Source organism: Gobio gobio (genome assembly GCF_949357685.1).
Source record: "Gobio gobio genome assembly, chromosome: 22".
NCBI lineage: Eukaryota > Metazoa > Chordata > Actinopteri > Cypriniformes > Gobionidae > Gobio > Gobio gobio.
In genome coordinates this window covers 2,370,051-2,393,817 of record NC_137118.1, presented here as the reverse complement: position 1 = coordinate 2,393,817, position 23,767 = coordinate 2,370,051, and the positions used below count along the sequence as shown (strand labels likewise).

Sequence of the window (23,767 nt, the reverse complement as noted above, 5' to 3'; positions counted from 1 at the left end):
CGATGCGACGACACTAGTTTTTGTGCGAAAAAAAAAAAAAAAAACACCTTTATCCAACTTGTTCTTGTCTTCCGTGTGTGTCTCCACGACGCATGCGCGAGAATATGACGCAGATCCGGCGTTCGGACACATGACCCAGAAGAGATTTGTTTACAAGCAGAGGAAGACGCGTGTATCTCAGCTGTTGAATTCTACATTGATCGTGCTTTAGGTCTCAGCGTAGTTCTCAAAATGGGGTTAAGTGTGCATTTCATGGATTCCCGAACGCCGGCGCTACGTCATTCTCGCGCATGCGTCGTGGAGGCGGAAGACAAGAACAAGCTGGATAAAGGTGTTATTTATTGGTGTTATTTATTTAGGTCGTCGCATCGTAAAATTATTGTAGAGTCACTGTGGTGAGATGGACTTTGTAACGGCGTTTTAAGTGCCTTTTATGGGTCTTGTGAGTGTAAATGTCCTGAATGCCAATGGAGGCCTATCTGAAGCCTTTCTCAGCATCAGCTTTACACTAAAATATCTTCATTTGTGTCTGAAGATGAACGGAGGTCTGACGGGTGTCCAACCACATGAGGGTGAGGAATTAATGACAGAATTTTCATTTTTGGGTGAACTAACCCTTTAAACAGTTGCGTTTGACCGTTTCTAAATCCATTCAGCCGAACCCCGGGTCTGGCGGTAGCACTTTTAGTATAGCTTAGCAAGTACGTCATGTAAACTTCTTTAGTCCGCTCGCATAATTGCAATGTGAAACCAAACCAAAACTAGCCGAATGTATAAAATGTATCAAAACATGAACTTTGGTTCGGACTAGGGACTAATTTGGATTTTTTGGGGCCAATACAAATGCCGATTTTAACAAACAATTATTGGCTGATACCGATATTTGTCACTTGCCCTCTTATTTGAAATTTTGTCAGTGTTTTGATCATGTTTTAAATCAGCAAAGTAAAAAAAAAACTTTAACTTATAGCCTACTAGATAGTTTATTGCTGAATTATCAAATCATTTCAAATGAACGTAGACTGGATCCTTTTAACATTCAGCAGGCCAACATAAATATATATATATGAAATAAACAGCGCTTTTTCAGCAGGTTTAATGTTAAATAACACTGCATATTCTTCACTGTATAAATTAAATACATATATTATTATTACATTGAGAGCTAAATTCTACTGTACAACATTAAAATATTTCTGTCACAATTACTTTGTTAAACTGAACTTTTATTTTGACGGGTTATCGTGTGCTTCGACTTCCTGTGTGTGTGTTTATGATATGATGATATATTTTGTCGAATTAATGGTAAAATGCTCATGAAGTGACTGGAGATGCATTCATGTCTCATATTGAGGTGGCAGAGGCTGAAAAACACCGCGAGTTTCAGTGTGTGTGTGCGCGAGTGTGTGTGAGTGAGTGTGAGTGAGAGAGTGAGAGTGTGAGAGTGAGAGTGTGAGAGTGAGAGAGAGAAGGCTAAATGAAACCGCGCATCTTCATTCATTCACAGAGACAGAGAAACATGCAGGATTCAGTCTTTTTGCGGCTTAATATTCACAGACACTAGTATACACTCACCTAAAGGATTATTAGGAAGACCATAGTAATACTGTGTTTGACCCCCTTTCGCCTTCAGAACTGCCTTAATTCTACGTGGCATTGATTCAACAAGGTGCTGAAAGCATTCTTTAGAAATGTTGGCCCATATTGATAGGAGAGCATCTTGCAGTTGATGGAGATTTGTGGGATGCACATCCAGGGCACGAAGCTCCCGTTCCACCACATCCCAAAGATGCTCTATTGGGTTGAGATCTGGTGACTGTGGGGCCATTTTAGTCCAGTGAACTCATTGTCATGTTCAAGAAACCAATTTGAAATGATTGGAGCTTTGTGACGGAGCATTATCCTGCTGGAAGTAGCCATCAGAGGATGGGGACATGGTGGTCATAAAGGGATGGACATGGTCAGAAACAATGCTCAGGTAGGCCGTGGCATTTAAACGATGCCCAATTGGCACTAAGGGGCCTAAAGTGTGCCAAGAAAACATCCCCCACACCATTACACCACCACCACCAGCCTGCACAGTGGTAACAAGGCATGATGGATCCATGTTCTCATTCTGTTTACGCCAAATTCTGACTCTACCATCTCAATGTCTCAACAGAAATCCAGACTCATCAGACCAGGAGACATTTTTCCAGTCTTCAACTGTCCAATTTTGGTGAGCTGGTGCAAATTGTCGCCTCGTTTTCCTATTTGTAGTGGAGATGAGTGGTACCCGGTGGGGTCTTCTGCTGTTGTAGCCCATCCGCCTCAAGGTTGTGCGTGTTGTGGCTTCACAAATGCTTTGCTGCAGACCTCGGTTGTAACGAGTGGTTATTTCAGTCAAAGTTGCTCTTCTATCAGCTTGAATCAGTCGGCCCATTTTCCTCTGACCTCTAGCATCAACAAAGCATTTTTGCCCACAGGACTGCCGCATACTGGATGTTTTTCCCTTTTCACACCATTCTTTGTAAACCCTAGAAATGGTTGTGAAAATCCCAGTAACTGAGCAGATTGTGAAATACTCAGACCGGCCCGTCTGGCACCAACAACCATGCCACGCTCAAAATGGCTTAAATCTCCTTTCTTTCCCATTCTGACATTCAGTGTGGAGTTCAGGAGATTGTCTTGACCTGGACCACACCCCTAAATGCATTGAAGCAACTGCCATGTGATTGGTTGATTAGATAATTGCATTCATGAGACATTGAACAGGTGTTCCTAATAATCCTTTAGGTGAGTGTATATCACGATTTGATTTAAGTGACTGACCAAAGTTTTATTTATTCATCAAAACAAATTCCGTGCCATTCCGCATTATGCAGTAAATACAATTTTTATGATTATATCTGCATTTTTCATGATATAGCCGATATGCCGATGGTTGTAAATTGATCAAAAATCGGCCGATACATCGATGCATCCCTAGTTCGGACCTCGGTGCGGAAGTTTGTTTAACCAATATTATCACTTAAACATCAAACTTGAATCAAATGTGCATAACTTTTCCAGGTTTTAGAGCGTCTCTTGAGATCAGAGGAGTGAGGTTTACTCGCACAGCGACTACTAGCTGGCCTCTGTTATGATTTTCTTTCATATGGCAAAAAGTAAACAAAAAAAACAAGTTGGCAGGAGCAGATGTGGAGGTGGACCTGAACTCACAATATGAAGGGCTGGTCCCAGGCCGGGGTGGATGTGTTACTCAAGACTGAACTGGTGACCTTCTGAGGAGGATCATCCAACTGGAGGATACACTGGGGATTCATGCCGCCTGAAAGCAGAACACAAACACTTCAAGCAAAACCCTTCCCAAAGTAGACTCATTTGCTAATGTACATGTCCCCTCTTCACATAAAACCAGATATTTGAGCCAAAAGACAAAAAGAGAAGCGGTCTAGTACTGTAAGAGCTAAATGACTGACTAATTCACAGAACACTGCCAAAATGAATAATGCATAAAACGGATGAGCTGCCAGTTGTCCCAGTAAGTGCTTGCTAGGCTGTAATAGTGACTTGGCTGGAGAGCAGCGGGACTATTAGAGCACTTCCGAAAATGATTTCCGAACAGAAGGGACATCCTGATTGAGGGAAACACAGGCAGTTAACTCAAGAAGTCATGTGGGCGGTGCTTTTTGGGAAGTGTTGCCTGCACTTTGTGCCCACAACAAAATTTCATCCAAATTATCGGCTTTATTTCTTCGACCCAAGCAATATGAAAACATTAGCTGAGGTCTGTGGTGTACATGAGTTCTGTCTGAAACAACCAGGCGTATGGGATTTCAAGGATGTGAATCTTTGTAATGTGACCGTATATTTAGAAATGGCCCGACATAAAGAGCTGCATGTGATTGAGAGGAGAAAATTACACATATAAGTGACAATAAATTGCTAAAAATGTTACTTTCAAAGCATGTTTAAACCAATATACAGGGTTTGACGCTTACTTTTTCCCAAACTTTTCTTCTTTAGGAGCACATTTAAAAACTTTAGGGGCGACACTAATCATTTCTGCATGTATATAAAACACACAGTAACAGATTTTACTAGTGTTATTTTAGTATCTCTGAGATACTGTATTGTTTTTGCTAATATTTGAATTCAAATTAATTCTGCTTTCATTTTAAATGTTGGTTAAAAGTCATTTTTTTATTACTTTTAGCTGTATAGTTTTTATTTAAATTTAGTTTGGTACATACATGGAAACTAAATAACAGGTTAACTTCAACAACATTAAAATTATGTTTTATTTTATGTAAGTTAACATTTATTTATTTCAAGTAAATAGTTTATGGTTTTAGTTTTTGTTAGCTATAATAACACTGATACTAGTAAAATCTATACATTTAATCATGTGTGTCAAATAATGTTCTTACTCTTTCCTGTGTTGGTGCGTCCCAGACAGAACATCCAATAGTTTACTTTAAATTAAATGGAAATTAAATTGAATACAGTTTGTGTAAACAAATAATAACCGGGTGGAGATTGGACACACTGCGTGACTTTTATTTAATAAACAAGCCTGAAACACACCAGGACTCTTATTTTGAAATGTCTAGGTTTTATTATTGCAGGAGCTCATTTAGATTTAGACGAGGAGATAAAATATGCAAACATATTACAGTATAAACACCGTACAGTAAACATTGTCATAATCGATCAGCATTAGCTCATAAGCGATCGATCGGCATAAATGTGTGCTATTCGTTGATTGGACAAGCCGGTAGAAACGCACAACAGCGCCACCTTCAGGCTTTGAGACGTGAAGCGCTCGCATTTATTCATGAAATCAGAGCCTTCTGAAGTTTAATAATCACATTAGGCAGTATCGCCATTTATGTTTTTCCATCCCAAAAAAGTTAAGACGCCTTAAAATGATCATTAAGTCACTTGTTTACGATGTTGAAGACTTTATGATCTTACATTTAAGAAAACTGATTCGCACACATCTATTTTTAGTCGCAAATGCGAGTGAAATGGCCACTGTCAAGCCCTGATATACAAGTTGCATTTTATTGAATATTGTAAATCTGCATAAACTATTTGGAAAAACTGAAAGGACATGCATACTGCTTTAGTGTGTGTGTGTGTGTGTGTGTGTGTGTGTACCACTCTTTTGGTCACTGACCTGCAGCACCATCCTCCTGTTTGCATGTGACCCGGATGTTCTTCACTAATAGTTTCCATTCATGCGCCCGCGGGGGCTTCGGGGGTGAGGTCACCTGCAAGGTCTTGTTCCTCACTTCCTGTTGAAGAGGACAAAGGAAATAAAACATTATCACTCATAACATCAACAGCAACATCCTTTTCTGTGTTTTTCTCTCCATTATGAGAAAATTCCAATGTTATGCAATTCCCTTTATATTATGACATTCATCAGATCATATATTCAAGGCCTTAAAGGGATAGTTCACACAAAAGTTAACATTGTCATCATTTACTCGCCCTCAAGTTGTTCCAAACATGAAAAATGTGGGTTGATGAGCCCCATTGACTTACATTGCATGGGGAAAAATGACTATGGAATGTCAATAGGCATTCTTTAAAGTGGATGTCTAAAGCTATTTCCTGCATTCTGCCTTATTTGCACTGTTAGAGTTGATTCTCATGATAAACATGGACAACATTTCAAAAACTGAGTTGGACGTGTGACGGAGTATTTCTGTGGCGAATACACTCCTTCAGGATTTGAACAAGTTTCGGAAAGTTTTTTTCGAGTATGGCCCTGTGTGATGTCATAAAGGGCGGAATTCCTTGTATGGGCACTTCTCCCGGATGAGCACACACACACACACACACACACACACACGCACGCACACACACGCACGCACACACGCAATCACGCACGCAATCACGCACGCAATCACGCACGCAATCACGCACGCAATCACGCACGCAATCACGCACGCACACGCGCACACGCGCGCACACACACACACACACACACACGCGCACACACACGCACACACACACACAAACGCACACACACACAAGCACGCGTTGTGTTTTTAGACACGACATCAACAATGTCACTAAAGAAGTGTGTGTGTGTGTGTGTGTGTGTGTGAAGGAAAGATCACTTTGTTCAGCTTCACAAATAACCCACCGTTAAGGGAACAGTGGATGTAGTTTGTGTTTCCAGAGTTCTGCAAGTGTGTGTGTGTGTGTGTGTGTGTGTGTGTGTGTGTGTGTGTGTGTGTTCCCGGTCATGAGTGGAAACCACAGGCATGAGTGAAAATTATCAAATGTGTGTGTTTTGTTGGCAATCGACGAGTAAGTGCATATAATGCGAACAACACCAACATATAGAGAATCGAGAGTTATCCAGGGATAATGCCGTGTGTGTGTGTGTGTGTGTATTTGTGTGTTTCGGTTCAGTGTGTCTGTCTTTTATAAATCTGATAAACTAAAGACTCTTGGGCGATATGAAGGATCAACACTACTCTACAGATACTCAAGATTAACACCAGACTGGCAGAAAGTGTGTGTGTTATGGACCCTTTAAAATAGTGTCTTTTGTGACAGACATTCATACAAGTTTGGAACAAGTAAAGGATGACAATTACAAGTTTTGAGTGAACTGTCCCTTTAAGACAAACATAATAGGATTAAGTGCTAATGTTGATACAATAAACGTTTAATGACATTTGCACAGGGTTGTACCTGCACTTCTGCAGACTCTGCAGGTCGGCTGCTCAGAGTTACAATCGCTTGAGCTCCATTCAAGACCTGTCTCAGCTTGTCACGCACAGCCGCTTCACTGAGACTCTCATAATCTCCCTGAAACACACACACAGTCATGTCATGTGCTTTCCGAAAAAACACGCGGAAGTTACCCCTTAAAAACCGCAGGGGCAGACTCATGATCTTTTCTTTCTTGAGTGGTCTGATGAGTGAATATACCTGCGCAAAACTCGGCGTCAGGTGCAAATCCACTGAGTCCAGGTGAGGCACCCGCCAGGAAATCTCCACCTGCCCATTCACCTCTTTCATCTGTAGGGCCAGCTGTGGCAACAACACACACACACACACACACACACACACAATCATTACTTAGAACCACAAACACAGAACAAGGGCTGATTATTCATGAGACCCAAAACATCTTTAAACATGGTTTAATATAAGGTCTCAATTGTTTTGTTGCTTTTAAAGGTGCAGTGTGTAAGATTTATGAGGATCTATTGACAGAAATCCAATATAATATACATATCTATTAGGGCTGGGTAAAAAAATATCGATTTTAATCGATTCTCACAACAATATCGATTCTTAAATCCCAAGAATCGATTAGTTATCCTGTTTTCAGTTATGAATGAAATAAACATTGTAGCGCACCAATAAATCGCAGTAATCTTTGTGCTTTATTACTATTGATATGAAACGGTCTCAGATTTCAAATTACGTATATATTTTTTGACGAAATTCAAAAACATAAACCGTTTTGCCGCAAGATCACTCAAGAGAACCGGCAGATGAACGGATCTTCTCTTCCGCCTTATACCAGTAACAGCGCGAAATAAACATGAATGAGCTTCTGAAAGTGTGTTAAAGATACAGGACAACTTACCGAAATCCATATTATGCCACATAGAATCGCTCAATTAGTGTTTCAACCACAGAAAGAAGTAAAACGGTTTGTAAACAATGTCATGTAACGTCACAATTTCCTCAGAAAAACCATATCCAGTGTCCATAAACTCGCTAGTCAGCTAGAAAAATTAACTCTAGAGGAGAATTTTGATAAATAAATGCACCACATTAAATAGGATATTCATATTCAATGTTCTTCAATATTAAATGCATATGTATGAATAAATCTGGCAAGTTTTTATGCAGCCACCATTTAAATGTTTATATTTCAAAAACATAATTGGAGTGGAATTATGATTATGTAATTGTAAAGTTAATATTATAACTTTATTATTATATATGTATATATAAAAAACAGTGTCATTTAAGTGTTTGTATACAAATCTGTTAATTTGTACCTTCAATATTAGTAGGCTAATGTAGTATCAACTGACTCCCATAGTTTACAACATTAGTTCAGAAATTAGTTTTCCTTGAGAAAATTTTCCATGTATTATACCTGATACATATCCAAAATAATCCATATTGAATCGAATCGAAAGCTTGTGAATCTAAATCGAATGGAATTGTGAAATTGGTGTCAATACCCAGCCCTAATAACTATGTTTTCAGTGGAGTATAAAGACGGTTATGTTTTTATTACCTTAGAATGAGCCCTTTCTATCTACACACACTGCGGGTCCCTTACAGTGAAGCCGCCATTTTGAGCCGTCATGTTTCTACAGTGGCCCTAAACGGACAAACTTCTCTTCAGAGCGCTAGCTACTCTCGAATATCTCTGACGGCGACATCTTTGTCCTGTGTTGGCCACCGTAGCTTCTCTACGTGCTTCGAAAGTGAACGGTTGCAATTTGCAATCTCACTGCTAGATGCAGCTAGAATTTACACCCTGCACCTTTAAAGGGTCGTGAAACAGAACAATTAAAGGCACAGTTCACCCAAAAATGGTTCTCTCACCCTCAAGCCACCAGACAAACACAATCGGAGATATATTAAAAAATATCCTGGCTCTTCCTAGATTTGTAATGGTGTTAAAAAGCCAACTAGAAATAGCAATTGAAATGTTTTGTAACATTATTAATACCTTTACTGTCACTTATAATCAAATAAAAGCATCCTTGCTGAATAAAAATAATATTTGTTTTCAAAAAAACATTACAGAAACGTTTGAGCAGTAGTGAGTAAGCTTACAAAACAGCATATTTTGTAATCGTTGTGTGAATTGATACGGTTAACTATTAGAATACAATAAAAATAAGACCAGCTAATTTTTTACACGTTTTTGGTGAGAACAGAACTGCGCTTTATCAATTGCATCATGATAAAAGACACCAATGTTCAATAAAAGTCATTCAAATTATGGCTATTTACTAGGGATTGGATTTTTGCCGATATCCGATATTTTTCTCTCATTTTGGCCGATACCGATATTGATACATGCTTATTTTTTTCCCTTTGTTTGGAAACCACCATTTTGAGCATAGGTTTCAGATTTCTGAGGTCTCCTTACTAAAAGGACACTTGTTAAAGATAAATGTTAATAAAGTTATTTTTATAATAAGAGTATATTAAAAGCACAGAAAATAACGTAAGTGATTTTTCACCCCAGACAGATGAAGTTGTAACCTAAATATTTTATTTTTGGATTTAATGTTTGTGCACATGAAGTGGGGGTGGTATGGCATCAGCTGATGCTGTATTAAGCTTCAAATAAAAAAAATATACAATTATTTTAGTGCTCCTTGGATTATTTTTCATCATCCATTTCATAAAATTGGATTACAGATTAATAAACTGTACATAAAAGTATTTAATTTACAAGTGTCATGCTTGTGCTTTGACATCATTACTGCTTTATTTATTCAGAAAAAGAAGTAACTTCTATTTATTTGTGTACTCTACTTTTCATTTTATTACTGTAACAACAGCACCCGCACTAAATAGGCTATATATAATATTCTAGAGGGCGGGCACTAGGACCTGGAGGATCTTCAGACGCGATTGGGCTTGTTTTGGGCTAGTTTTGTTGTGAAAACCTGGCAATCCTGCGTTGATTCACAAATTAACAAGGCAGCATTTAAAAACTGTCAATATAAATCACCATGCAATGCATTTGCTTGTTTTCACTTGAAGAATGACCACACGCAACATATCATATCGGCATAATTTTTCATATCGGCAAATCCTGATTTTTATATTTTAAGCGTTTATCGGCCAATTCCAATGTCAATATAATAATGGCTGATCTTTGCTCTCATGAATCATCATTTGTTGTCTACCAAATCGTTTTGACTGAGGGCAAAGAAGTTTCATCACTTTATTTTTTAGGATATTTCAAGGCCATTATTACCTCAAGAATGACCACCCGCAACACATTATCATATCGGCATAATTTTTCCTATCGGCCGATGCCGATTTTTATATTTTAAGCGTTTAATCGGCCAATTCCGATGTCGTGCATCCCTACTATTTACCATTGTCAACTTGCCACGTACAGAATCCAACTACTGTGTGCATTAAATGTCTATGTCTCTTATGGATTTCAGAAAAATGGTGCTTGGAAAACCAACAGGACTAAACAAAATGGCAGCTCTATGCTGACCTAATATCAGCTATAAATGAAACAATAAATGCTGCTGCTTCAAATCAGCAAGGCAGAAACACACAGCGACCTACAACAGAACAACATAACACTGCCTACTTCAAACTCACAATAAACAAAGGGTCCAGAGCATTCTCGTATTCACAACAGCTCATTGAGCCGCAGGGCCCACCGCACATGGAGGAATGGCCTGTCATGTCCAAGCACGACTGCTTTACATTTCTGGAGAATGAACTCGGGTGAAACGAGGAGGAAAAAAAAAAATGACATGACGCCAAATTCCTTTCCAATGCGATCAAGTTCATTCCTAAATCACATGGAATACAATAGTCAAGAGGTAGCAAATGCTAACCAGGTGAGATTTATATAATCGAAACTTTAATCTTAGCCTGAAAAGATATTTGCTTACTGTTCTTGTAACCCTGCCAAGAGTTGGACCACATGGAGTTACAATAAAAGTGTTATTCCACAACCTCGTATAATGTGACTGTGGGCTCTAGAGTGCAATGACCTCTAGAACAGAAACAAAAGCCCTAAATGCTCTGTTATTCAGCATACAAAGCCATTGTAACAAGAGCGGGGAGCTTTCCAGTGACCGCCAGAAAATATGCAGCAGCCATATGGATTCCTCCAGAACGAGGCTGGAATGACAAACAGAAAATAAACATAATCGCTCCTAAAAAGGCCAGTATTCCGTATGTACATTTGACACCTGACCCGCTTCAACAACAACCGAGTATCATAGACCTGGGGCGGATTCTGGAGACGTTATGGGAAGTGTTGTAACGCCTGCCTTCACATGCATATGAGCTTTAATGCCATCTCATTCTTCATCCGTCGGGTTTAATATGGAGTTCAACAGCTTCAGCTCTTCTGGGAAGGCTTTCCTCAAGGTTTAGGAGTGTGTTTATGGAGATTCTTCTAGAAGCGCATTTGTGATGTTGGACGAGAAGGCCTGGCTCTCAGTCTCCACTCTAATTCATCCCAAAGCTGTTCTATCGGGTTGAGGTCAGGACTCCAGTTCCTCCACACCAAACTCGCTCATCCATGTCTTTATGGAGCGACGCTTTGTGCACTGGAGCATGCTGGGACAGGAAGGGGCCGTCCCCAAACTGGTCCCACAAAGTTGGGAGCATGAAATTGTCCAAAATGTCTTGGTGAAGCATTAAAGGATTAGTTCACTTTCAAATAAACGTTTGCTTATAATTTACTCACCCCCTTGTCATCCAAGATATCCATGTCTTTCTGTCTTCAGTCGAAAAGAAATGAAGATTTTTGATGAAAACATTTCAGGATCTTTGTCCATATAATGGAAGTCAATAGACCCCAAACGGTTCAAAGTCCAAATGAGAGGTTCAGATAGATATGATTGATGAGTTAGATATGTTTAAGGTCTACATTATCTGTCCTACTAAGGAGGACTCCTGATGGGTATTATAGTCTCCAGGTAGCGTAGTGAAAGGGAGAGCTCGCACGCAGTTTATCAGAGTTGTTTTGTAGATCATACAAAGTTTACCAGTTATTAACTGCACCCCCGAGAAGGCATACGGTCTGTGTATATGTATGTTTACTGTTTGTTTTATGAGTGTTTTTGTGTAGTTTGCTGTGTATGTTAATGGTAATGCAACGGAGAGAGAGAGTTTGTGAATGAGACGTTAGTGCGCACTTCTTATGCTTTGTTTGTTCAGCTCTTACGATGATTTTTTTGAGTGAAAAAGGACATAAACTTGATAAACCATCAGTTAAGTTTGGCCATCATTCGGACGGATATACGCTACATTCTGTGTCTAAAAACATCTTGGGATAAGGTTTGCACACTGACGGCTGTCATTGTAAGATATAGCAACTCCTTTTTGTTTGTCCGAGTTAGCAACAGTAACTAAGGGGGGCGGGGCTTACCGATAGGTCAATTGCGTATTACGTGACGAACATGAATCACAGAACAGAGCAAGGCGAACATTTGTGTTTATAAAACTTAAACTTTTTTTTTTTAAATGACCGATCGTTTGGCTAGATAAGACCTTATTCATCGTCTAGTATCGTTTAAAGCTGCCATTTGGACCTTGAACCGTTTGGAGCCCATTGAAGTCCATTATATGGAGAACAATCCTGGAATGTTTTCATCCAAAACCTTAATTTATTTCCGACTGCAGAAAGAAAGACATGGACATCTTGGATGACATGGGGGTGAGTAAATTATCAGCAAAAGTTTATTTAAAAGTGGACTAATCCTTTAAGGCTAAAACGAGATCAGCAAGACAATGAGACGTGAGTAACTTATTGGTTTAAAAATAGCTGTAATTCAATTGAGCAAAGCCGGTGAGAGGTCTTAAACACAATGCATTGTCCACTACTGCAGATCTGCACACTGAAGCGGTGATTCATTTACTGCTATTAGTAGTGCAATATTAAAATAACTCTCAGTTCAAGAGGTACAAGCTTTTCCATGAATAACTGGATGTACTGGTGCAAGTGCACGTGCTCTTTCCTGAAGCAGAGACATTAGCGGTGATTAAAATAAAGGGAGGACGAGGCACTTAATCTGATTCCCGCGGCGAATAAAACGGCAGAGCGAGTCACGCCCTATAAATCAAAAGCATGCAGGATGCAGCATCTCTCACTTCACACGTCTCATTCAAGGGCAAATGTGTTTATTCCTCATTCCATATGGGTCTTATATAACTGTACACATACAGAGCTGTAGTTAGGGTTAGCTAAAACTGTTCAAAATCATTTTCAGTCATTCAAATAAAGCTGAAATTAAACAAATACTTAGAAATGTTTACTCTGCAACTAAATGATATTAATAAGTTTAAGTTGTAAAAATCACTAAGACTGAAATACAAATTAAAGCTATATCCTCCTGGGACCCAAGAATAGACTTTTGTCCACTGTAGTGGACATTATATTTTAGTGCATTTCTCTGACATCATACATGTCACATGTCACAGTCTGGATGTCCAGTAAAGAGCACATTCAGGGTTTTGCAGGGATACCAAATGTTTGGAGGTTTCACCAGGACAACAACTTCTTCTTGGTCTTTAAAAATGGCTGACATTAATGTTGAGCACTCTTATGGAAATATGATCATATTTTTTAATTATAATTTAAATCTGATTAATTTTCAAATTGTTTGTTATAAATCAACATCTCAGGAAAATGTTATGGGGTTTCTAATCAAAATATGACTTTCTGTTACAGAACAGGGCATTGATTTCATAAATGACCACTGTAGTGGACGCCAGGATTTAAATCATGTTTATCAGGCATTTTGGAGACATAACAAGTGAACAGGGAAATAAATTACATATCAATATTCCTATGAAATATTAGATATTATTTTGAAAATGTTGCCAATTTTTCCTCCCATTATTACACTTCTTTTTTCATTACATGTTGCACCAAGAACACATTAATATGCAAATTAGATGCAGTGAATAGATACATTGTATTGAATGGGAAAATCCAAGTATTGTCATTTTACCCACATATTTCATAAAGTAAAATGGTATATGAATGCATTTCATTATATCTTTCATAACATAGTTCAGAATCATCTTTAAATAAAGTTTGTTTAAAAAAAAACCTGAAACCTAAAAATTGATTGAGGAGTTAAAAATAAATCCCATGTTTTTGCCTATACATGCAATTTCATGTCATTTAATTTTTTTAACAACTCAGTCCTGGTGTCAACTACAGAGGACATATCATAACATATGAATAAAATATCATTTTTCAAAAATGTTTTTTTTCCATTTGTTTCTTATGCTCTAAACAATGTAATGACATAAAAAAAATACTAAATTCAAAAAACTTTTTTTTTCTGGGTCCCAGGAGGATATAGAAGTTATTAAAAATGACAAACTTAAATTAAAATCTGAACATTCTGAATATATATAAAATACAAGAACAGTATCAAAAGTGGGGTTCAAAGTCTGAGAAACTAACTTTTTTTTATTGTGCGTTAATTTAATTATACCTATTTTATTGTATATCCAAGTGAAAATGGAAGAATATCTGACCTTTTATCCAAAACAGTTCACAAATTCACTTACTTGATTTGTGACTTAGAAACCGAACCTGAAATATTTATTATTAATTTTACATCATAAACATTTCTTTGTTACTTGCTTTACTCTGTACGCAATTGGATAGTCCTTCAACCAATCAGACCACAAGAGGCGTGATCAATGGGCATAGTTCAAATGGCTCTGTACTAGGTCTGCACGATTCATCGAAATCGAACCGCAATCGTGATTTGGGTTATGTGCGATTATGAAAGCGCAAAGGCTGCGATTTTAATTCAATAAATAAATGCCCAGCGAGTCTGTGATCTGGAGTAAACGCTGCTCAATCTCTGAAAGCACTGCGAGTTTGAGTCGATTATAATGTGCGTTTGAGAAAAGCAACACGTGTCAAACATCTCAACAAACTAGTAATATGTATGTTGTCCAACAAAATACGTTTAATAACCCGTTTTAACTCACTTCATATCATCAGTCAAGTGTTTGTGAGCTGATGTGGCTTCTCTTCACAGAATGAGGCAGACAATCAGCACTTCATAGAACTCAAATACACCATATATTGATGCAGTCGTGTTTATTGTTGTCATATTTAATCAAAGCGTTTCTATCTTCTTTTTATTCAGCTCTGCTAACTTACACAGCGCTAGCTTCACACACATTAGGGATTTCCTGAAAGCTATTACTTTTCTGAGGGAAATGTGGAGTTTCTGCTCGAGGGCGCCCTCTGGCTTCCAGTATGAATGAAACTTTTTGGTAACAAATAATACTTCTCTCTAAATACATTTATATGACAATTCATATGTTTTTCTTCAATGTACAGGAGACTTTATCCCCACAGTGGATGTAAAAGAGGCTCAAATTTCATATTAAAGACATAGACTTTATTAAAATAAATTTATATCACAGACAAAAAGCACAGATTTTTATATTAATAATAATATATATTTTTTTACAATAAATCCTTAGACATTTCTAATGACTTTTAGTCATAGGCTGTCTGCATATTAACAGGTTAACCCAGCAGTTTTTTTGTAAAAAGTTTTCTGTAAAATATAAATATTATTATATTGTTATATTTATTCTTAAATACTCTTTTGTCATTGTAATAGTAATATTAATGTTTTTGTAATAGTAATATTTCTTATTTTGTTAAATATCTTTATTTAGCAATAATAATAATTATTATTAGTCATAATATATATACACACTTTATTTGTAAAAAATTTCAAATACAATAAAAATCGCATTTTAAAAATCGCAATCGCAATTTTAACCAGAATAATCGCAATTAGATATTTTCCCCAAATCGTGCAGCCCTACTCTGTACGCAACTGGATAGTCCTTCAACAAATCAGATCAACGATCCATCGCTTCTCTATCCGTCATTGTGTTAAACCCGCCAATAGCGCGCCAGGTGGATAAGCCGGTTTGTGATTGGTCCCTGCAAATTTGTAACATAAGCAGGATAGAAATATGTACAGGTTTCCAGCCTGAGCTGCAGGACGAAATCAAATCGCCGGCAGATCGGGTTTAATTTCCCTCAAACTGAATATATGAGCACAGCGTTGATTTATCCCCATGTGATTAAAATAACTATTTACTTTGATGACAACACACGTGACAGGCTTTCCTAGAATCACACAGAATGAGATGCTTGTCTCTTCCACAGGGAATGTTTTAAAAAAAACTGGTTCTTCCTCCAAACCAAATACCAATATTTCTGGGAGCATTCAAAGAATGACTGTCTTGTTTGACAAGATGGATGTTTATTCAAGCGTCCTCGAGTGACTTTAAAGAGCAGAATAAACACTGGTTTTCACCTGCAGACGAAGTGGAGATATTTTCACACTGTATCTCAGGGGTGTTTCTGGAGACGTTGAGCTCGGTGAAGCACAGAGAGAAAACTGCAGCTTGTTTCCAACCACCTGACACAGGACATTCTGCAAAAAGAAACCAACTATGACTAAGACTAGGTGACCTTAAAGTCATAGCACTGCTAATGTTTCTGAATCAGGGTGCGTGTCAAAAGGAGAAGTCGTATAGCATACTCATATCCATATTCTGATTCAATACATGCAAACATAAATACAGTTCCCACATATGGGTTAGTGTGTATAAACACTCAAAGCACGCCCTTACCTTTTGACCGGGTGTTTTTGTAAAGCTTGAAATGTGGTCCAAAGCCAGTTCTGATGACTGGACACCATCTTCTTCAAAGGTCAGCTGGATCCCGCTCTAATAAGAGGAACAAAATACCAAATTAATACAATAAGCAAAAATTACCACAACAACCAACTTTTTAGGAAATCACATGTGGGTCATCCGTGTCCAATCAACCCAATGTCTGAAACTTCCCCGGCTTAAATGTTTGATTTTCTTCATATATTTTCTGTAGAAAGACGAACATAAATAGTGATGAAAGCCAAAATATGAAATGTCACAGATGTATATTCACGGTTTTGTAGAGGGTCAAAATGACATTTGGAGCCAGTTTACAGGCGTGTAAAAATGACTTTAGAAAGATGTCAGCATCATTATTGTATTGTCACACAGAGATTGGTAGATCTATTAGTGAAATCTGATGACTTTATTAATCTGTGCTGCATTATATGACAACGGTGAGCGCTCAAACATGGGAAATAAGCACTTCTTGTGTTATTTTCCCCAGGTTTGCATGCCTGTAACTCAAGAAGTATTAGAGATATCTTAATATCCTTTTAGATTCTGGTTCTTAACTAACTTTTCTTTTAGATTCTCCATTTTAAAGGCCCTCGATGGTTCAGTTCCAGAGATATGGAGATCTTAATGTGGCTCTGTGAGTAAATTGATCAATTGAACATTTTCAGTGGCCAAAAAACCAAATGTGGGTCACTTTTCTGATACTTTTTTTCTTTTAAAGAGAAATATCTGAAGAACAAATAATGTTGAAACTAGAAATGTTTTTCGTTTTTTTTCTCTATCAACACAATTTGCATAGATCATTCCTGTCTGAGTGCCATAAATATTATTTTTCCAAAGTTTGCATGCCTGTAACTCTAAAAGTATTAAAAGAGATCTCAATATGATTTTAGAATCTAGTTCTTAACAAAACTTTCTTTTGAAATATTCATTATCAAGGCCCTATAAAGTTCAGTCCCAGAGATATGAGGATCTCAATGCAGCTCCATGTTCAATTTGTTGTATTTTACGCATTTAAGTGATAAAAAACCAAATGTGGCTCACTTTGCACACATCTGATACTTAAAGCATTTAAAGAGGAATGTCTGAATAATAAATAATGTTGAACATAGAAATGTATCTTGTTTCCCTCTATGAAAACCATTGCATAAAACAACAGGAAAAAAAAGTTTCAACGGTATGCAAAATGAGCCACATTTGGTTTTTGGCCACTGAAATGTGTTCAATTGACCAGTTTACTCACAGAGCCGCATTGAGATCTCCATATCTCTGGGATTGAACCATCGAGGGCCTTTAAAATGAAAAACTAAAAGGAAAGTTTGTTGAGAACCAGAATCTAAAAGGATATTAAGATATCTTTAATACTTCTTGAGTTACAGGCATGCAAACTTGAGGAAAAAGACACAAGAAGTGCTTTTTTCCCATGTTTGAGCGCTCACCGTTGTCATATAATGCAGCACAGATTAATAAAGTCATCAGATTTCACTAATAGATCTACCAATCTCTGTGTGACAATACAATAATGATGCTGACATCTTTCTAAAGTCATTTTTACACGCCTGTAAACTGGCTCCAATTCTAAAAATTGTCATTTTGACCCTCCTCTACAAAACAGTGAATATACATCTGTGACATTTCATATTTAGGCTTTCATCACTATTTGTGTTTGTCTTTCTAAAGAAACAATATATTTACAAAATATTTGAGCCGGGGAACTCTGGTTGAGTTGACATGGAAAGACTCATGTGCGATTTTAAAGACTGATGGATGGATGGACAGACAGACAGACAGACAGACAGACAGACAGACAGACAGACAGACAGACAGACAGATAGATGGATGGATAGACAGATGGACAGACAGAGATACAGACAGATAGATAGATGGATGGATAGACAGATGGACAGACAGAGATACAGATAGATAGATAGATAGATAGATAGATAGATAGATAGATAGATAGATAGATAGATAGATAGATAGATAGATAGATAGATAGATAGATAGATAGATAGATAGATAGATGATGGATAGATAGATAGATAGATAGATAGATAGATAGATAGATAGATAGATAGATAGATAGATAGATAGATAGATAGATAGATAGATAGATAGATAGATAGATAGATAGATAGATAGATGGACGGATGGACAGACAGATAGATGGATGGATAGATAGATGGATGAACAGATAGATGGACGGATGGACAGACAGATGGATGGATGGACGGACAGATAGACAGACAGATAGACGGATGGATGAATAGACAGATGGATGGATGGACAGATAGACGAACGTATAGATAGATAGATAGATAGATTAATTGACAGACAGATTAATGAGTGGACAGACAGATTGACAGAGACAGATAGATGAATGGAAAGACAGACAGACAGACAGACAGACAGACAGACAGACAGACAGATAGATAGATAGATAGATAGATAGATAGATAGATAGATAGATAGATAGAGACAGATTGACAGATAGATGAATGGACAGATAGACAGACAGACAGACAGACAGATAGATGAATGGACAGACAGACAGACAGATAGATGAATGGACAGACAGACAGACAGATGAATTGACAGACAGATAGACAGATGAATTGACAGACAGATTGAAAGATAGATGGACAGACAGATTGATGAATGGATAGACAGACAGACAGACAGACAGATAGATGAATGGACAGACAGATTGACAGATAGATGAATGGACAGACAGACAGACAGATAGATGAATGGACAGACAGACAGACGAATTGACAGACAGATTGAAAGATAGATGGACAGACAGATTGATGAATGGACAGACATACAGACAGAGAGATAGATAGATGAATAGACAGACAGATTGACAGATAGACAGACCGACGGACAGACAGACAGATAGATGAATTGACAGACAGATTGACAGATAGATGAATGGACGGACAGACAGACAGACAGACAGACAGACAGACAGACAGACAGACAGACAGACAGATAGATAGATAGATAGATAGATAGATGGACAGACATACAGATAGATGAATGGACAGACAGACAGATAGATGAATGGACAAACAGACAGACAGACAAACAGATAGATGAATGGACAGACAGACAGCCAGACAGATAGACAGACAGATAACAAACCAACCTGTGATCTACGAGCTTCCTCACTGAGGGCCCTTAACCAGGCTCTTCTCCACTCGCTCTTCCAGCTTTTCAGAGACAGCACCCAACATAAAATCCCATCGGCTTCCTCTGAATCCACATGACGGAGAGGAGTTTTCCCAGCAGGAGGTTCGTTGGAAAAATACAGCACCAGGTACACAATCAAAGTGACAACAGAGGCCAGGAAGAGAGTGACCATGCAGAGCCACTGCCAGGAGAAATCACCCTCCAGAGACGACATGATATATCACCGAGCCATTCACTTCAGACCCTGGACATGTTTACCTTCCACATCCCAACACAACCACCGCGCTTTCCTTCCTAGTGTTGACTTATAAAACACATTCACCAACAGCAAAACTGAAAGTTCACAACCGGAGGGCGGGTGGAACCAGGCGAACGGTGGATGAGGCGAAAATCTCACTTCAACCGAAAATACAATAGTGAAATGTGATATTTATAATAAAAGCACAACTACTTACACACTAAGTAGCATTTTTAACACACGTTAGTCACAGTAAACAGAGTGTAACCGAATAAATCGCATTTAAAACAACATTTAAAAAACAATATACTTAATAGTATACCTTTGTTGGACTATTATAGGCTATTTAAAGACATCTCTAAATAATTAAAGCGGAGTCCCCGAGGAGAAAAAAGTTCCTGAAATCCCCCCGGTGTCGGTGAGCCACGTTACCATCGCATTAGCCGAGCACAAAACACAAAAAGAGTTTAAAAAGTGACATTAAGTGCAGTTCTTATCTTCTATAACGGGGTTGTTCATCCTCCTGTGCGTGTAAAAGAGAGATAGAATGAGAGAGGATGTGTGTAACACACACCTCTGATTTCTAGGATTATTAGCTTTGCGTTGAGGCTCAGTCAGGACAGCAGCGTCACCGGACGAGACAAAATAAAAGTCCCTACCGCAGTTTTCAAAATACATAATGCAAATATAACTAATTAAATTAATTACAAAATATTGATAAAACTATTACTTTATCAGTCAGAATGGGTTTTCTTTGTATTATCATATGGGGAATGTGCTTAGCAGAAAAAATACAAAGGACTCTTGTGACACACAATCAATGGGCGTTTCTTTGTTTATATGGCAATTTTTGCAGTATTTGGATATGAAAATATTTTTGAGCTGTGTGATTAAATTGTTTACAGAAGTTCTAACCCTAATTTCCCAAGGTATCATAATATATATACAACGATCGTAGATTGACTTTTTTTTTTTTAAGAATTAGGTTTAAAAAAAATTATTAAAAAAAGTTGATTCACTATTTATTCTTGAACTGTTTTTTGTTGTTGTTGTTGTTGTTGTTGTTGTTGTTGTTGTTGTCTTTAGGCATCTTTTCGATTCAAGATCGTTCGTCATACCCTGTGGGAACCCGTTTATGCTACAATTGAGTAAAAATATGTTTCTATAAATCATAAAAAAGAGATTATATAATAAATTATTTAGTCTAATTATATTGGAAAAAAAGTGTATCCTAATAATGACAATGATCTCATAATAATAAGACATTTTCAGATACTTATAAGTTGATAATATTTAGGGAAAAATATCATTATTATGAAAACGTTTCTTATCATTATGACTTAAATAATGTATTTACTCTCAACTGTGGCGGGAACGCCTCCAAACGATACTTGTATGTAATATTTTGTTATTTCTAATGTAAACAAGGTTTAATAAAGCAATTTTCATTACTAATATTTAAACAAACTGCATTTTTATGTTAAATAAACTTGGACAAACGTCACAAAACAAAACTATTATAACAAATTTCACACAAACTAAACTGTTATTAATGTACGTAATTCGCGCTTTTTTTGCTTTGCAGCCGCGCGGAAGGAGAAATCAAAAGGAGAAATAGTGCGCATCATTCCTATTTTTTGCTGACAAATTGGATTTTCACTTGGAAGTTTATTATATAAGTCTATTTCACGCTAAACAAATAACAAAGTCACCATTTGAAATACCTCGAATCGATTCTAGAGAAATAAAACATCGGAAATGTCGATTCATCCAATAGTATCCATCCGCCGTTTCGCCAAGAAGGAGTGAAGCGCGTCAATTTCGAAGAACTTCTTTCAAAACTGATTTCCATTTTAACTGCCATTTTTATTAGCGTCGCGAACGTCAACTGAATTCTAACTCAACAGGTAACTAATTATGCGATAAATATGTATATTCAGAATTATTACATGAGCTTTGGCTAATTTTGTCCGCTTGCTAGCATAGATGTTCATTGATTATAGTTAAACTACATTTGAGTAACGTTATAATAACAGAAGTCAGTAAGGAAATCTCGTTAACGTTTTTTTTTAAAAAACTTTCTGACTGCAACTGTAATTAACGTTAAAAACTGGTTAAAAAGGTCAAATTTGAGGACTTTCTAAACTTATTAGAGTGTTGTGTATGTAATGCAATGACATGTACTCATTTTAAGAATGTAATTAACCTTTTTTTTTTGGTGAATCAGATCTTTTTCCCCATGAAAATGTCGTTCCTTGGTAACGTTAACGGTAATGAATTTAGAAATGATTTACATTTCTAAGTTACCATTGTTGGCATATACAAATGTACTGATATCCATAACTTAATTGGAGCTCAACAAACAATGAGTGCTCGGAAAACTACATTTTAATCACAATTCATATAATCAATTTGGGATTTCATATAGACATGGGCTCATTTTTGGCTGCTGATGACTCAAAATCCAGAACCAAAGCGGAAAAAAACGCTGGAAAATGTTCAAAAATGTTTTACAATAAAGTAAATAAGACTTGTTTTATCATTAACTCAACAAAAAAACAGAATTGTGTAATCTAACACACAAATATGGGTTAAATTAATTGCCTGTAACATAAGGACATGCTGCCATATTTTCAGGATTAACTTACCATAAAAAGCATCCTCATATATATATATATATATATATATATATATATATATATATATATATATATATATATACACACTTTTAAAAATAATAATTACTTGCTGCCTAATATTTCCCACCCACTAACAGGTGATGAAGAGATAATCAGTGTTATTCACTTCTCCGGTCATAATGTTATGCCTGATTGGTGTAAATACATTATAAATGGTTTATTAGTGTTCTCCAAAAGGACACATGACATTGCTACACAGTGCACCAGTGACTGAAAAGGTCAAAATACCAACATTTTACTGGCCTTTGCACATGTTTTTGGGCTCTTCAGGGACGTCTTTTTGATACAATATTACCAAAATGCATTATTTTCCAAAATGGTCATTAATGTCTGTTATCCAGGAATGACATTCAAGAAATCTGAATTTGGAGACAAAAGTCTTTCGGTCATAAAAATGTAAATAAGCTTAGTATTATCAAGCGTGTTAATCTCACGTTTGGTTAGGTTTCTATGCTAAAAAACTAATCAACCTATGAAATTATGGTTTACAGGTGAGGAAGAAGAAGGACATCATGACCGGGGTTCAGCCAATGCCCTGCCCGGTGCTCCTGGGCACTGTGAGAGATGGAGGTTTACCAGCCCTCCTACACAGATACACAACTGAGAAGAAAGTCGCAAAAGTGGAGAAAGTCCTCAAAAAAGGTTTAAATGCATCTCAGGGGCGTTTCCAGGGTTTCTGAGGGTCTTAATTTGACCATCCACAATTGAAGTTAGATCAGAAAGTCTTCAATTCAACATCAGGGCTCTATGATTGACGTGATGCAGAATCCATTCATAAAAACATAATTGACTGTATAATGAGGAATGTCTGATGAATAAATCAAAAGTAGGTCAGAACACTTAAAGGGCCAGTTCACCCAAAAATCATCATTTGTCGTCCCAAACCTGTCAGACTTTCCTTCATCATATAAAGCCATCGAGTCTCTTCAGAACATCTGGAATAATCCGCTCCATCCGTATGGATCAGTTTTAGGATCTCTTTATGAACTTTCTGAAGTTGCTTAGACTGTCAATGGAGGACAGAAATCTCTCAGATTTCATTACAGATATGAAATATGAACGAGAGTCAGTCACATTTAACCATTAAAGATAGAAAAATACATTAAACAGATTTCATAAGGCTCTGAATGTAATGGCATGATGTTCTTCCTCATGATTTGAGTTTTCTAGCACAAATATCTAAACACTTAAATCAAGAGAC

At 37.2% G+C, this 23,767-nt stretch overlaps 1 protein-coding gene across 2 annotated transcripts in view; it reads right to left on the bottom strand.

Moving 5' to 3' along the window:
* Positions 1–20,497, bottom strand: part of c2cd2 (C2 calcium dependent domain containing 2) — a gene marked incomplete at its 3' end in the record, with an annotated part of 41,842 nt that extends 21,345 nt beyond the window's left edge. For both annotated transcript variants that reach the window (XM_079804714.1, XM_079804713.1), the window contains exons 1-7: positions 19,586–20,497; positions 16,396–16,491; positions 16,077–16,196; positions 6,940–7,041; positions 6,700–6,816; positions 5,165–5,282; positions 3,202–3,310 (exon numbers count right to left, since the gene is read on the bottom strand). In XM_079804714.1, the coding sequence (XP_079660840.1) occupies positions 3,202–3,310; positions 5,165–5,282; positions 6,700–6,816; positions 6,940–7,041; positions 16,077–16,196; positions 16,396–16,491; positions 19,586–19,843 (920 nt within the window). In that variant the 5' untranslated portion in view covers positions 19,844–20,497. The remainder of the gene's footprint in view (positions 1–3,201; positions 3,311–5,164; positions 5,283–6,699; positions 6,817–6,939; positions 7,042–16,076; positions 16,197–16,395; positions 16,492–19,585) is intronic.
* Between the last annotated feature and the right edge of the window lie 3,270 nt (positions 20,498–23,767).